The sequence below is a fragment of the Hyperolius riggenbachi genome, chromosome 9 (genome assembly GCF_040937935.1).
Source record: "Hyperolius riggenbachi isolate aHypRig1 chromosome 9, aHypRig1.pri, whole genome shotgun sequence".
NCBI classification, from domain to species: domain Eukaryota; kingdom Metazoa; phylum Chordata; class Amphibia; order Anura; family Hyperoliidae; genus Hyperolius; species Hyperolius riggenbachi.
The window spans coordinates 33750778-33766998 of record NC_090654.1 but is presented as its reverse complement, the minus strand read 5'-3'; the positions used below and the strand labels follow the sequence as shown (position 1 = coordinate 33766998).

At 46.6% G+C, this 16221-nt stretch overlaps 1 protein-coding gene across 2 annotated transcripts in view; it reads right to left on the bottom strand.

Moving 5' to 3' along the window:
• INTS3 (integrator complex subunit 3) overlaps window positions 1-16221 on the bottom strand; it is a 192651-nt gene that overhangs the window by 84474 nt on the left and 91956 nt on the right. For both annotated transcript variants that reach the window (XM_068252424.1, XM_068252425.1), the window contains exon 7: window positions 11858-12002. In XM_068252424.1, the coding sequence (XP_068108525.1) occupies window positions 11858-12002 (145 nt within the window). The remainder of the gene's footprint in view (window positions 1-11857; window positions 12003-16221) is intronic.

The following is a 16221-nucleotide window of genomic DNA, read 5'->3' as shown; positions in this document are numbered from 1 at the left end:
CCCGCTGGAGCCAGGGAAGGTAAATATATTAGCCTTTTCAGGCTTGTCGAGCCTGGATTGCGAACACTTCGGGGGAGCCAGCGCGGAGGGGGAAGCACCATTGGGACCCTGAGGCTTCTCCCTACCGAGATGAGTACCCCCAGGGGATATTTTTTTTTGTTACAGGTTCTCTTTAAAGCGGAATATAACCCTGCATTTCAACTTTGCTCTAAAACATTATTTACAGTATATTATATGCAACCAGCATTTCTTTTTTACTAGACCAGCATTGGAAGGGTTACACAGGGCTTTAAAGTTCCAGGAGATTTCTGCAGACGCATCCGAAGCTGACATAGATACATTTTGTTTACATAAATGTATCTAAGTGTTGAATGTGACTCATCTCTCTGACTGAGAAGGAGCTTGGAGGACAGCCAAAGAGTGTGTAACATTTATCAATAGATACTTCTAACTAAATAGAATGTAACAATCTGAACATCTGCATATCTCTCCACGGAACTTGAAACCTGTGTTTAACCCTTCCAATGCTGGTCTAGTAAAAAAAAAATTGCTTTTTGCATATAATATGCTGTAAATAATGTTTTAGAGCAAAGTTGAAATGCAGGGTTATATTCCGCTTTAAGTTGGACAGGTTTTGCTTAGCTATACTGTAGTACTGTATTATATTATATAAGTCTTATGTAACTGTGTTTTTATACACCCTACAAAGTATATTCATGCCTAGTAGCATGACGGCTGCTCTGCATTCCCTGTTCAGTCTCTGATGATCCAAAGCTTGTGAAACAGCTGTTAGGCTGGGGGACCCATCTCTCTGCCTGCCATATGCATTATCTTCCTGCTTTTATCTACTACCCGATAATAAATGAGCAATTGTGATTGCACCTGGTACACTCTATGTTTTCTTATCTTTTCTGAATATGTTACTGTATGTGTCTATACTGATGGAAGCACGGATCTGTGAGACAATCAGCACCTGTGCCACGTTTTATATCATTATCTGTCAAATCAGCAGTGTAAAGTAACAAAGCAAAAATTAACCAATGATTTGTAATATTTCATTAAAAAAAAAAATAACAAAAAGGCAAAACACTACTTTCCGAAGTGACCAGTCCACTTTAAAGTGATATGAAACTCAAAATTGCATCTCTGCTCTAAAACATTCAGGCTCCTTAAAGAGGAACTGCAGTGCAAATAATGTAATAAAAAAAGTGCTTCATTTTACAATAATTATGTACAAATGATTTAGTCAGTGTTTGCCCATTGCAAAATCTTATAAATTCCTGATTTACATTCTGACGTTTATCACATGGTGACATTTTTTACTGCTGGCAGGTGATGTCACTGGAAGGAGATGCTGCTTGCATTTGAGGCAGCTGAAAACATCTGTTATTTCCCACAATGCAACAAGGCTCCCACAGTGTGATATCTGTACCTCAGGGCTGTTAAGCGCTGACATCACACTGTGGGAGGGGTTTCACCACACTATCAGCCATACAGAGCCCCCTGATTGGTCCGTTTGAGAAAAGGAAAAAATTTATCAAGGGAAAGGGGGTGTCAGCTACTGATTGGGATGAAGTTCAATCCTTGGTTGCGGTTATTCTTTAACATATGTGCGATGCGATTTGTGCGCGGCATACGAGCCTACCGCAGTGCATTGTACCACACCGTTACAAGCACTTTGTTCCCTGTGACAGTCAGCGCCGACAGGGAAATCAGTGTGACCCGCCCCCGATCAGTGACATGCAAACTATAGGACAGGGAGTATGTCACCTGATATCCCCCAATTTGCACATGCATGCCGCACTGTTAACGAGAATATCTATAAAGATTGCTTGCATTGCCATTGACTCCAAGTGAATTGTGCTCCACACGGTACTGCACAGCAATGCACTGCAGCCTCTGTCAGCCTGACTGTCACTTCCGTTGCATGGTGTCACACCGCGGGTACTGTGGCATGTCAGATATAGACATAAATGGCCTCTGCAACGAACAACACGGTACCGCGGGTACAATATACCGCAACACGGTACCGCGGGTACAATATACCGCAACACGGTACCGCGGGTACAACATACCGCAACACGGTACCGCGGGTACAATATACCGCAACACGGTACCGCGGGTACAACATACCGCAACACGGTACCGCGGGTACAATATACCGCAACACGGTACCGCGGGTACAATATACCGCAACACGGTACCGCGGGTACAATATACCGCAACACGGTACCGCGGGTACAATATAACGCCACACGGTATCACAGGTACAATATACCGCAACACGGTACCGAGGGTACAATATACCGCAACACGGTACCGCGGGTACAATATAACGCCACACGGTATCACGGGTACAATATACCGCAACACGGTACCGAGGGTACAATATACCGCAACACGGTACCGAGGGTACAATATACCGCAACACGGTACCTCGGGTACAATATAACGCCACACGGTATCGCGGGTACAATATACCGCAACACGGTACCGCGGGTACAATATACCGCAACACGGTACCGCGGGTACAATATACCGCAACACGGTACCGCGGGTACAATATACCGCAACACGGTACCGCGGGTACAATATACCGCAACACGGTACCACGGGTACTGTGGCATGCCAGATATAGCCTATGCAACGAGTTGCGGCAGGGCAGAGTACCGCAACGCGGTAAGTATAAGAGGGACCAAAAAGATATCCGGGGCGGGGGTGGGTGCCTGCCTATATCGCGCTACCACTTGCTCAGTTCACACAGGTCCATTGGCCGTCCTTATATCTAGCCACACACCGGACTGCCCCCTTCCTGCAAAATGTTTCTGTTAGGAGCGATCAATACTTTTTAATACATTTTGTCAGGATAGAGATTGAAATTACCATCAAGCAGGCAGGATACGGTATCGATCTCTGGCAGACTCAATCATAGTGATCAAATTTGCCAGAGGAAATTGACAAGTGTATGGGCATCTTTTCACCGATGCTAACTGATATTATTGCTGGTGGCTGGATGAATTATCAGATTATCTGTAATTAACCTCCTTGGCGGTATACGTTCGGGGTAAGCCGCGCAGGAGGTTTTCTCCGGCCCTGCTGGGCCGATTTGTTTAATTTTTTTTGTTTGTTGCACGCAGCTAGCACTTTGCTAGCTGCGTCAGCACACCGAACGCCGCCGCCCCGCGCTCGATCGCCGCTATTCGTCCCGCGGATAACTGCTGCGCTCCCTCCTGGCGGAATTTTTTATACTGCCAGGGGGGTTAATTTCTTGTCGACCGGTCTGCAGCCCCAGGACCGCCTAACGCTAATCGGCGTAAAGACCTGGGGTGGGGATTTGCAGGAGATCGCGTGCGCTCTGCTAGGAGACTGTTATACGGCGAAACCGCCATCTATTTACATGGTACAGCACTGCGACCTACAGCAGCACTGTGTGACACGGCTGTCCCCTCTAGAGGCTCAGGAGTGATCGGCTGTCATAGGCTGATGCCTATGACAGTCAATCAATCACGGTGATTGGGTGGCGAGGGGAGGGAGGGAGGGAGGTTAAAAAAAAGCTAAATTAAAAAAATTAATATTTATTGTTAAAGAGTAACTGTCAGGCTGCAAAAGCTAATTTAAACCTCTATTCTCCTGTGTTAAACAGTTTAGAAGGAAGCCAAAAAGGCAATACTGAAGTTAAAAATCTCTCTTACTTTTGATGTGTGCTGAACAGCAAGGATGTTAGACCCAAGCTCTCAAAAGGAGGAAAGGCCGCAAACCATAATGCAAAGCATTCTGGGGCTGCTTGGGTCCTCCCCTCGGCTGCTAGTGAGAAGTTACAGTCTCATGTTACAACAGCCAGCACTGAAAAATCTCTGGGCAGAGTATACTGCATGAGTCCGCTATTGTTCCTAGCCACATGGCTAATTAATATTCACTGCACAGTAGTGTTGTATTTTTTCTGAGTGGAATCATCAGGAAGCAGGCAGTACATGACGACACAATTGGCTTCATAGGAGACAGACAAACATGAAATCTGCCATGAGCTGTCAGGAGCATCATTCTCTGCAAATACTATATAAAAATTCTGTGAAATCCAAACGTGGACAGTGAAATGCATATGTAATGTAAGTACAGACAATATTTAGCTATTGATATATGTGTTTTTTTTCTCTGAGACCTTATACCTAACAGCTCCTCTTTAACCACTTGCCGACCGCCCACAGCCCATGGGCGGCGGCAAAGTGGACGCCTAAAGGACCGCAATACGCCTTCAGGCGGCGCGTCCTTTAGGCATGCCGGGGGAGCGATCGCGTCATTGATGACGCGCGCTTCCCCCGGCAACTGGCTCCGCCCACCCGCCGTAACATCCCGCCGGCCATACGGAAGCGCCGGCGGGATGTTAACCCCGCGATCGCCGCTACAAAGTGTATAATACACTTTGTAATGTATACAAAGTGTATTATACAGGCTGCCTCCTGCCCTGGTGGTCCCAGTGTCCGAGGGACCACCAGGGCAGGCTGCAGCCACCCTAGTCTGCACCCAAACACACTGATCTGCCCCCCCCCCCCCCACTGATCGCCCACAACACCCCTCAGACCCCCCCCTGCCCACCCCCCAGACCCCTGTTTGCACCCAATCACCCCCCTAATAACCCATCAATCACTCCCTCTCACTATCTGTCAACGCTATTTTTTTTTTATCCCCCCCCCCTGCCCCCTCCTGATCACCCCCCCACCCCTCAGATTCTCCCCAGACCCCCCCCCCCCCGTGTACTGTATGCATCTATCTTCCCTGATAACCTGTCAATCACCCGTCAATCACCCGTCAATCACCTGTCAATCACCCGTCAATCACCCCCTGTCACTGCCACCCATCAATCAGCCCCTAACCTGCCCCTTGCGGGCAATCTGATCACCCCCCCACACCAATAGATCGCCCGCAGATCCGACATCAGATCACCTCCCAAATCCATTGTTTACATCTATTCTCTCCTCTAAACACCCACTAATTACCCATCAATCACCCCCTATCACCACCTGTCACTTTTACCTATCAGATCAGACCCTAATCTGCCCCTTGCGGGCACCCAATCACCCGCCCACACGCTCAGATTGCCCTCTGACCCCCCCTTATCAATTCACCAGTGCATTAATTACATCTGTTCTTCCCTGTAATAACCCACTGATCACCTGTCAATCACCTGCCAACCACCTATCACCCATCAATCACCCCCTGTCACCCCCTGTCACTGCCACCCATCAATCAGCCCCTAACCTGCCCCTTGCGGGCAATCTGATCACCCACCCACACCATTAGATCGCCCGCAAACCCGCCGTCAGATTACCTCCCAAATGTATTGTTTACATCTGTTATCTTCTCTAAACACCCACTAATTACCCATCAATCACCCCCTATCACCACCTGTCACTGTTACCTATCAGATCAGACCCTAAGCTGCCCCTTGCAGGCACCCAATCACCCGCCCACACGCTCAGATTGCCCTCGGACCCCCCCCCCCCTTATCAATTCACCAGTGCATTAATTACATCTGTCCTTCCCTGTAATAACCCACTGATCACCTGTCAATCACCTGCCAATCACCTATCACCCATCAATCACCCCCTGTCACTGCCACCCAACAATCAGCCCCTAACCTGCCCCTTGCGGGCAAACTGATCACCCACCCACACCAATAGATCGCCCGCAGATCCGACATCAGATCACCACCCAAGCGCAGTGTTTCCATCTATTCTCTCCTCTAAACACTCACTAATTACCCATCAATCACCCCCTATCACCACCTGTCACTGTTACCCATCAGATCAGACCCTAATCTGCCCCTTGCGGGCACCCAATCACCCGCCTACACGCTCAGATTGCCCTCAGACCCCCCCTTATCAATTCGCCAGGGCATTATTTACATCTGTCCTTCCCTGTAATAACCCACTGATCACCTGTCAATCACCTGTCAATCACCCATCAATCACCCCCTGTCACTGCCACCCATCAATCACCCCTGTCACTGCCACCCATCAATCAGCCCCTAACCTGCCCCTTGCGGGCAAACTGATCACCCACCCACACCAATAGATCGCCCGCAGATCCGACATCAGATCACCACCCAAGCGCAGTGTTTCCATCTATTCTCTCCTCTAAACACCCACTAATTACCCATCAATCACCCCCTATCACCACCTGTCACTGTTACCCATCAGATCAGACCCTAATCTGCCCCTTGCGGGCACCCAATCACCCGCCTACACGCTCAGATTGCCCTCAGATCCCCCCTTATCAATTCGCCAGGGCATTATTTACATCTGTCCTTCCCTGTAATAACCCACTGATCACCTATCAATCACCCATCAATCACCCCCTGTCACTGCCACCCATCAATCACCCGCTGTCACTGCCACCCATCAATCAGCCCCTAACCTGCCCCTTGCGGGCAATCTGATCACCCACCCACACCAATAGATCGCCCGCAGATCCGACGTCCGATCACCTCCCAAGTGCAGTGTTCACATCTGTTCTCTACCCTAAACACCCACTAATTACCCATCAATCACCCCCTGTCACTGCTACCTATCAGATTAGACCCCTATCTGCCCCTAGGGCACTCAATCACCCGCCCACACCCTCAGAATGCCCTCAGACCCCAGCCCTGATCACCTCGCCAGTGCATTGCTTGCATCTATTCCCCCCTCTAATCACACCTTGAGACACCCATCAATCACCTCCTGTCACCCCCTAGCACACCTACCCATCAGATCAGGCCCCAATTTGCCCCGTGTGGGCTCCTGATCACTCGGCCAAACCCTCAGATCCCCCTCAGACCCCCTTCCGATCACCTCCCCAGTGCATTGATTGCATCTATTTTCCCCTCTAACCACCCCCTGAGACACCCATCAATCACCTCCTGTCACCCCCCTAGCACTCCTATCCATCAGATCAGGCCCAATACAACCTGTCATCTAAAAGGCCACCCTGCTTATGACCGGTTCCACAAAATTCGCCCCCTCATAGACCACCTGTCATCAAAATTTGCAGATGCTTATACCCCTGAACAGTCATTTTGAGACATTTGGTTTCCAGACTACTCACGGTTTTGGGCCCGTAAAATGCCAGGGCGGTATAGGAACCCCACAAGTGACCCCATTTTAGAAAAAAAGACACCCCAAGGTATTCTGTTAGGTGTATGACGAGTTCATAGAAGATTTTATTTTTTGTCAAAAGTTAGCGGAAATTGATTTTTATTGGGTTTTTTTCACAAAGTGTCATTTTTCACTAACTTGTGACAAAAAATAAAATCTTCTATGAACTCGCCATACACCTAACGGAATACCTTGGGGTGTCTTCTTTCTAAAATGGGGTCACTTGTGGGGTTCCTATACTGCCCTGGCATTTTAGGGGCCCTAAACCGCGAGGAGTAGTCTAGAAAACAAATGCCTCAAAATGACCCGTGAATAGGACGTTGGGCCCCTTAGCGCACCTAGGCTGCAAAAAAGTGTCACACATGTGGTACCGCCGTACTCAGGAAAAGTAGTATAATGTGTTTTGGGGTGTATTTTTACACATACCCATGCTGGGTGGGAGAAATTTCTATGTAAATGGTCAATTGTGTGTAAAACAAATCAAACAATTGTCATTTACAGAGATATTTCTCCCACTTAGCATGGGTATGTGTAAAAATACACCCCAAAACACATTATACTACTTCTCCTGAGTACGGCGGTACCACATGTGTGGCACTTTTTTACACCCTAAGTACGCTAAGGGGCCCAAAGTCCAATGAGTACCTTTAGGATTTCACAGGTCATTTTGCGACATTTGGTTTCAAGACTACTCCTCACGGTTTAGGGCCCCTAAAATGCCAGGGCAGTATAGTAACCCCACAAATGACCCCATTCTAGAAAGAAGACACCCAAAGGTATTCCGTTAGGAGTATGGTGAGTTCATAGAAGATTTTATTTTTTGTCAAAAGTTAGCGGAAAATTGATTTTTATTGTTTTTTTCACAAAGTGTCATTTTCCACTAACTTGTGACAAAAAATAAAATCTTCTATGAACTCACCATACTCCTAACGGAATACCTTGGGGTGTCTTCTTTCTAAAATGGGGTCATTTGTGGGGTTCCTATACTGAACTGGCATTTTAGGGGCCCTAAACCGTGAGGAGTAGTCTGGAAATCAAATTTCGCAAAATGACCTGTGAAATCCTAAAGGTACTCATTGGACTTTGGGCCCTTTAGCGCAGTTAGGGTGCAAAAAAGTGCCACACATGTGGTATTGCCATACTCGGGAGAAGTAGTACAATGTGTTTTGGGGTGTATTTTTACACATACCCATGCTGGGTGGGAGAAATACCTCTGTAAATGACAATCTTTTGATTTTTTTACACACAATTGTCCATTTACAGAGTTATTTCTCCCACCCAGCATGGGTATGTGTAAAAATACACCCCAAAACACATTGTACTACTTCTCCCGAGTACGGCGATACCACATGTGTGGCACTTTTTTGCACCCTAACTGCGCTAAAGGGCCCAAAGTCCAATGAGTACCTTTAGGATTTCACAGGTCATTTTGCGGAATTTGATTTCCAGACTACTCCTCACGGTTTAGGGCCCCTAAAATGCCAGGGCAGTATAGGAACCCCACAAATGACCCCATTTTAGAAAGAAGACACCTCAAGGTATTCCGTTAGGAGTATGGTGAGTTCATAGAAGATTTTATTTTTTGTCACAAGTTAGTGGAAAATGACACTTTGTGAAAAAAACAATAAAAATCAATTTTCCGCTAACTTTTGACAAAAAATAAAATCTTCTATGAACTCACCATACTCCTAACGGAATACCTTGGGGTGTCTTCTTTCTAAAATGGGGTCATTTGTGGGGTTCCTATACTGCCCTGGCATTTTAGGGGCCCTAAACCGTGAGGAGTAGTCTGGAAATCAAATTCCGCAAAATGACTTGTGAAATCCTAAAGGTACTCATTGGACTTTGGGCCCTTTAGCGCAGTTAGGGTGCAAAAAAGTGCCACACATGTGGTATCGCCGTACTCGGGAGAAGTAGTACAATGTGTTTTGGGGTGTATTTTTACACATACCCATGCTGGGTGGGAGAAATAACTCTGTAAATGGACAACTGTGTGTAAAAAAAATGAAAAAATTGTCATTTACAGAGATATTTCTCCTACCCAGCATGGGTATGTGTAAAAATACACCCCAAAACACATTCTACTACTTCTCTTGAGTACGGCAATACCACATGTGTGGCACTTTTTTGCAGCCTAACTGCGCTAAGGGGCCCAAAGTCCAATGAGCACCTTTAGGCTTTACAGGGGTGCTTACAAATTAGCACCCCCCAAAATGCGAGGACAGTAAACACACCCCACAAATGACCCCATTTTGGAAAGTAGACACTTCAAGGTATTCAGAGAGGGGCATGGTGAGTCCGTGGCAGATTTCATTTTTTTTTGTCGCAAGTTAGAAGAAATGGATTCTTTTTTTTTGTCACAAAGTGTCATTTTCCGCTTACTTGTGACAAAAAATAATATCTTCTATGAACTCACTATGCCTCTCAGTGAATACTTTGGGATGTCTTCTTTCCAAAATGGGGTCATTTGGGGGGTATTTATACTATCCTGGAATTCTAGCCCCTCATGAAACATGACAGGGGGTCAGAAAAGTCATAGATGCTTGAAAATGGCAAAATTCACTTTTTGCACCATAGTTTGTAAACGCTATAACTTTTACCCAAACCAATAAATATACACTGAATGGTTTTTTTTTTATCAAAAACATGTTTGTCCACATTTTTCGCGCTGCATGTATACAGAAATTTTACTTTATTTGAAAATTGTCAGCACAGAAAGTTAAAAAAATCATTTTTTTGCCAAAATTCATGTCTTTTTTGATGAATATAATAAAAAGTAAAAATCGCAGGAGCAATCAAATAGCACCAAAAGAAAGCTTTATTAGTGACAAGAAAAGGAGCCAAAATTCATTTAGGTGGTAGGTTGTATGAGCGAGCAATAAACCGTGAAAGCTACAGTGGTCTGAATGGAAAAAAAGTGGCCGGTCCTTAAGGGGTAGAAAGACTGTGGTCCTCAAGTGGTTAAAATAAAGAAATAAATATTTGTAAAAAAAAATAAACATCCTGGGAGCGATCATAGCCCACCAACAGAGAGCTCTGTTGGTGGGCAGAAAGGGAGGGGAGGAATCACTTGTGTGCTGAGTTGTACGGCCCTGCAGCAAGCCCTTAAAGCTGCAGGGCCTAATTTATAAAAAAAATAGCCTGGTCCCTAGAGGGGTTTAAGTCTGGGGTCCTTAAGTAGTTAAGTAACTGAAAAGCAAATAGAAAGTACCCGACTTCCAGCCTGGATATTGAGGAAAAGTGCCCATACATCTAGCAATGTATGGGTGGATTCGACTAGAGACAAATCTCTCTCTGATCGAATCTGATTTGAGAGAGTTTTGTTGCCTGCTAATACAACGCAGGCCGATACCCGATCAATTTCAGCATTAAAGAGAACCCAAGGTGTGTTTAACGAATGTTATCTGCTTACAGAGGCTGGATCTGCCTCTGTTGCTATCCCAAACCCCCCTAAGGTCCCCCTGCACTCTGCAATCCCCCATAAATCACAGCCGTGCTGTGAGGCTGTGTTTACATCTGTAGTGTCAGTCTCGGCTGCTCCCCCGCCTCCTGCATAGCTCCGGTCCCTGCCCCCATCCCTTCCCTCCAATCAGCAGGGAGGGAAGGGATGCAGGCGGGGACCGGAGTTCTGCAGGAGGCGGGGAGAACAGCAGACTGACACTATAGAGATAAACACAGCCAGCTCTGACAAGCTGTTTGTCAGCAGCGTGGCTGTGATTTATGAGGGATTGCAGAGTGCAGGGGGACCTTAGGGGGGTTTGGGATAGCAACAGAGGCTGGGCTGTATAGGCAGATCCAGCCTCTGTATGCAGATAACATTCTTCAAACCCACCTCGGGTTCTCTTTAAATCTCACAGGAATCAGTCCGTGGAGTAGGTGAGATTTCCAATGCTCGGGTACCTGGGGGGCACATTTACATTTAAGGAGGGACAGCAGCACGGAGTCCGTTGGTCATCATGATATCGCGCACCGGTACCGCTGTGCACCCACTCAACTACAGTGGACCGAGATTTTCCAGCATGCTCGATCAATGCATTTGACCGTTTTCGGGCTAAACTTGAATCGCAGATCAGGTATGTTTGTTGCTGCACCGATTTTCATCCTATTCAATAAAATTATCGAATCATAGCTAGACGTATGGCTGGCTGAAGCTTTTCTGCATTGTTTACTCTGCAAATACAGCCCAACACAATCTAATCATTTTGTCCATGCCAACAGCGATATTATCAATTAGCTTCTGAGTGAAGTGGAAGTTTGAGTTTTAACTCTTCCAGTAACTTAAGAATCAGGGCCCTTTTCCACCTGCAATAGCTAGCGTTCATGCTGAACGCTAGCGATTGCTGAATCGCAAAACCGGCGATTCCCCCGACGTTTGCGGCCGCGATTTTGCTATGCTATGCACTGCATAGCAAAATCGCGGCAATTATCGCTCCGCCGCGCGTTCGCGTTCCCGACAAAAGCGAATCGCGGTAGTGGAAATGACCTACCGCGATTCCTATGTTAAAAAGCAAACCGTAGCGATTGTAAAATCGCTAGCGGTTTGCGGTTTTGCGATTCAGCCAGCGCAAACGCGCTGGTGGAAAAGGGCCCTCAGTCCTATCTATTTTCCTATTAGTTTTTATAATCTGCTTAAGGTTTAGAGCAGAGGTGAAATTTGGGTTTCCTATTGCTGCTCAGCATACATGTAACTTTTAGCCCACACAGTTCAGCGAGGGAATACCTACCCGCTCTCTAAGCAGCATAGTACAGAATTCCACTTCCTTTTGCCGAAGTCCAAGCAGCTGCGGGGTCCCGTGGTGGTCCACAATCAGTCGCAGGTAGGTGTACACAGACATGGCTATTAGGATACTGCTCTTCATCACCCATTCCCTGCAGGATAAGAAACCGTAACCACTGATTATTTTACAGAATCATGATGGCCAGCATACCAAAGGGAACTGAGCCTTAAAGCAGTATAGTCACCATAAAAATCTAATTTCAACAGCAACTGGTCTGAGTGTATTAAGTGATAAAGATGCTAATCCTGCATTCAAAACTTGCAAAACTTTTTCTGCTGGAGTTATCACATACTATATGAGCACTGATCCTAGTGCCAAACAGTTGCATGCTGGGAGTTCTTTTTATCTATAATATATTCCTCCTCTTCCATTTACTTCCCTGCCTAGCTGCTTAATTGAAACGCCTCTGCTCACTTGTGTTTACAAGCAAGGCTGAGGTGACTCAGGGATTGGAGGATAAGACAGTGTAGTTCCTAGTATACACCTCAGTGGGAGTGTCTGAAGACTCTGGGAGGAGGGCAGCTAATGAATACACAATGAGCAAGAGAAGGGAGGGGAGGAAACAAGAGTCAGGGAGGATATGATGTCAGCATTAGCTTGGCAAGATGGCCACTGCCTAAAATAGGATTTTCTGTTTTCCTTTATAAAATTCACAGGAATCATTACATGGATAGCACAATACATCTGTTATGTAAGTAGAAGTAGTGTGTATCTACTTATATATGTGTTTTTATTTCTAGGTTAGCATGGGTGTCGCTTGTTCTTTAAAGTGAACCTGAAAAAGAAGTATATGGAAGCTGTCATATTACATTTTTTTTAAAAACATTACCAGTTGCCTGGCAGCCCTGCTGATCTATTTGGCTGCAGAAGTGTCACACCAGAAACAAGCATGCAGCTAATCTTGTCAGTTCTGATTAGAATGTCACCTGATCTGCTGCATGCTTGTTCAGGGTCTATGGCTAAAAGTATTAAGCCCAATCTACAGGATACGATTCTATTTACGATTCAATTACGATACTATTTACGATTCGATTAAATCCGACATGTCCGATCCTGATTCGATTCAATTCGATTTCCCATTGCAAAGCAATGGCAAATCGGATTGAATTGAATCGAATCAGGATCGAACATGACGGATTTAATCGAATCGTAAATAGAATCATAATTGAATCGTATTGTGTAGATGGGGCTTTAGAGGCAGAGGATCAGCAGGACTGCCAGGCATCTGGTATTGCTTAAGAGGACATATAATATGGCAGCCTCCATATCCCTCTCGCTTTAGTTTCCCTTTAATTGTCAGTGAGACCAAGGCTTTATTCTGACTCAAAATTCTGAATGTAGTGAAAGTGTATTTTACTTAAAGTGGTCTAACACCCAGCATTTCAACTTTGCTTTAAAAGATTGCTTACAGCTTAGAAACTATTATGCCAGATTTTTTTTAAGCAGAAATCCACTGAATGGGTTAAACATGACATTTTAGTTTTGCATTTAGCTAGAAATCCGCATCCGTGCTGAGGTTTAGTTACAAATGTATCTTTGTTTGGAATGCAAATAGACCTCTGAAAAAACCCAATCTACACGATATGATTCTTTATACGATCCGATTAAATCCGACATGTCCGATCGGGATTCGATTCAATTCGATTTGCCATTGCAGGGTGAGCAGTCATTTGGATCACCCTGAACCCAACTCACCAGTGGCGATTGCATACATACGACAGGAGGACGTGAGAAGCCTCTGCAGGATCCAGAGGTTACCTCCTCTTAGGTAAGTATTGTATTTTTTGGTCGCCTTAGGTGCACTTTAAAAGCCATTGAGGTCTTAGGGACGTGACGTGAGAGAAAATTCCCCTGCTGGGCACACAGACAGCAGGAATAGCCCAGCAACTTATAAAACTTACCCATTTTATCTTAAAAGAAAAAAGTTTTCTCCGGAACTTGTTAATTAAACTCTAAGCCTAATTCAAGATGAAATATTCATTCGGGAAGCTCTTTAGACATGAATTATGTACTCCGGACATTTCATCAGTTCTGAATCTACCAACAAGACTCTGAAACTTCTGCTAAAATCTACAGCTTGTCCCACAGATGAAATCCCCCAAATCTGTTCTGTGAGAAGTTAGTGTGTCTCTGTTTACAAACTGAGAAATGTTACAGCCTCAGACCAGCAGACAAAGCCAGTAGTTGGAGCAAAATGTCCACTAAGTTCTGTACAGCACAATCATGTTAGCTGGATCGATAATCATTGTGGAAGAATTGTTGAAGTTATCCCAACAATGGTTTACTGTAGATCTTTAATGCATACATGCAAAAAAGGCATCCAGAAAGTTAAGTCCCCGAAAAAGCTGCTATTAGTAAATTTACCCATATTCTACTATTTTGCTTGGCAAATTCGGTATTTTACTACAGTGATACCGATGTTACTACAGCTAAACCAAACCCTAGTCTAACAGAGAACCCTCCCCTTTACTGATGCCTAACCCTAGCAAACAACCTCCATCGTCAATGCCTAACCCCAACTACCTCTCCTGCTGATGCCTAACCCTAACCGATTCCCCAACTGATGCCTAACCCCAACCACCTCTCCTACCAATGCCTAACCCCAACCACCTCTCCTGCTGATGCCTAACCCCAACTACCTCTCCTGCTGATGCCTAACCCTAACCGATTCCCCAACTGATGCCTAACCCCAACCACCTCTCCTACCAATGCCTAACCCCAACCACCTCTCCTACCAATGCCTAACCCTAACCACCTCTCCTGCTGATGCCTAACTGCCCCCCATCGATGCCTAACCCTAACCACCTCTCCTGCTGATGCCTAACACTAACCGACTCCCCCACCGATGTCCAACCCCAACCACCTCTCCTGCTGATGCCTAACTGACCCCCACCGATGCGTAACCCCAACCACCTCTCCTGTTGCTAGAAAGTGGTAAAGAGGCGCCCAAGGTGAATAGAATGCATTAAAAGCAACTAAAATATAGATAAATGAGGTGGCTTACCTCAATGATTACACACTCATATAGTGAAAAAAATACAGGCAACGGGTTTTGTGGGAAGTGGGAACTCGCCCATTTCCTCAGGCCAGATAAAGTGCCACTAAATGCCGGTAGCCAGATTCAAGGCACCTCTTCACCCTCAACCTTCTTGCACTCCTGCTGATGCCTAACCCTAACCGACTCCCCCACCGATGCCTAACCCCAACCACCTCTCCTGCCCATGTGATGCCTAACCCTAACCGACTCCCCCACCAATGCCTAACCCTAACCGACTCCCCCACCAATGCCTAACCCTAACTGACTTCCTCACCAATGCCTAACCCTAACCGACTCCCCCACCAATGCCTAACCCTAACTGACTTCCCCACCAATGCCTAACCCTAACCGACTCCCCCACCAATGCCTAACCCCAACCACCTCTCCTGCCCATGTGATGCCTAACCTTAACCGACTCCCCCACCAATGCCTAACCCTAACCACCTCTCCTGCCCATGTGATGCCTAACCCCAACCGACTCCCCCACCAATGCCTAACCCCAACCACCCCTCCTGCTGATGCCTCACCCTAACCGACTCCCCCACCAATGCCTAACCCTAACCACCTCTCCTGCCCATGTGATGCCTCACCCTAACAGACTTCCCCACCAATGCCTAACCCCAACCACCTCTTCTGCTGATGCCTAACCCTAACAGACTCCCCCACCAATGCCTAACCCCAACCACACCTCCTGCTGATGCCTCACCCTAACCGACTCCCCCACCAATGCCTAACCCTAACCACCTCTCCTGCCCATGTGATGCCTAACCCTAACCGACTCCCCCACCAATGCCTAACCCTAACCACCTCTCCTGCCCATGTGATGCCTAACCCTAACCGACTCCCCCACCAATGCCTAACCCCAACCACCTCTCCTGCCCATGTGATGCCTAACCCTAACCGACTCCCCCACCAATGCCTAACCCTAACCACCTCTCCTGCCCATGTGATGCCTCACCCTAACAGACTTCCCCACCAATGCCTAAGCCCAACCACCTCTCCTGCTGATGCCTAACCCTAACAGACTTCCCCACCAATGCCTAACCCCAACCACCTCTCCTGCTGATGCCTCACCCTAACAGACTTCCCCACCGATGCCAAACCCCAACCCTAACAGACTCCACCACCGATGCCTAACCCCAACCACCTCTCCTGCTGAGCCTAACCCTAAACAATTCCACCACCGATGCCTAACCCCCAACCACCTCTCCTGCTGAGCCTAATCCTAACAGACTCCGCCACCGATGTCTAACCCAAAACACCTCTTCTGCTG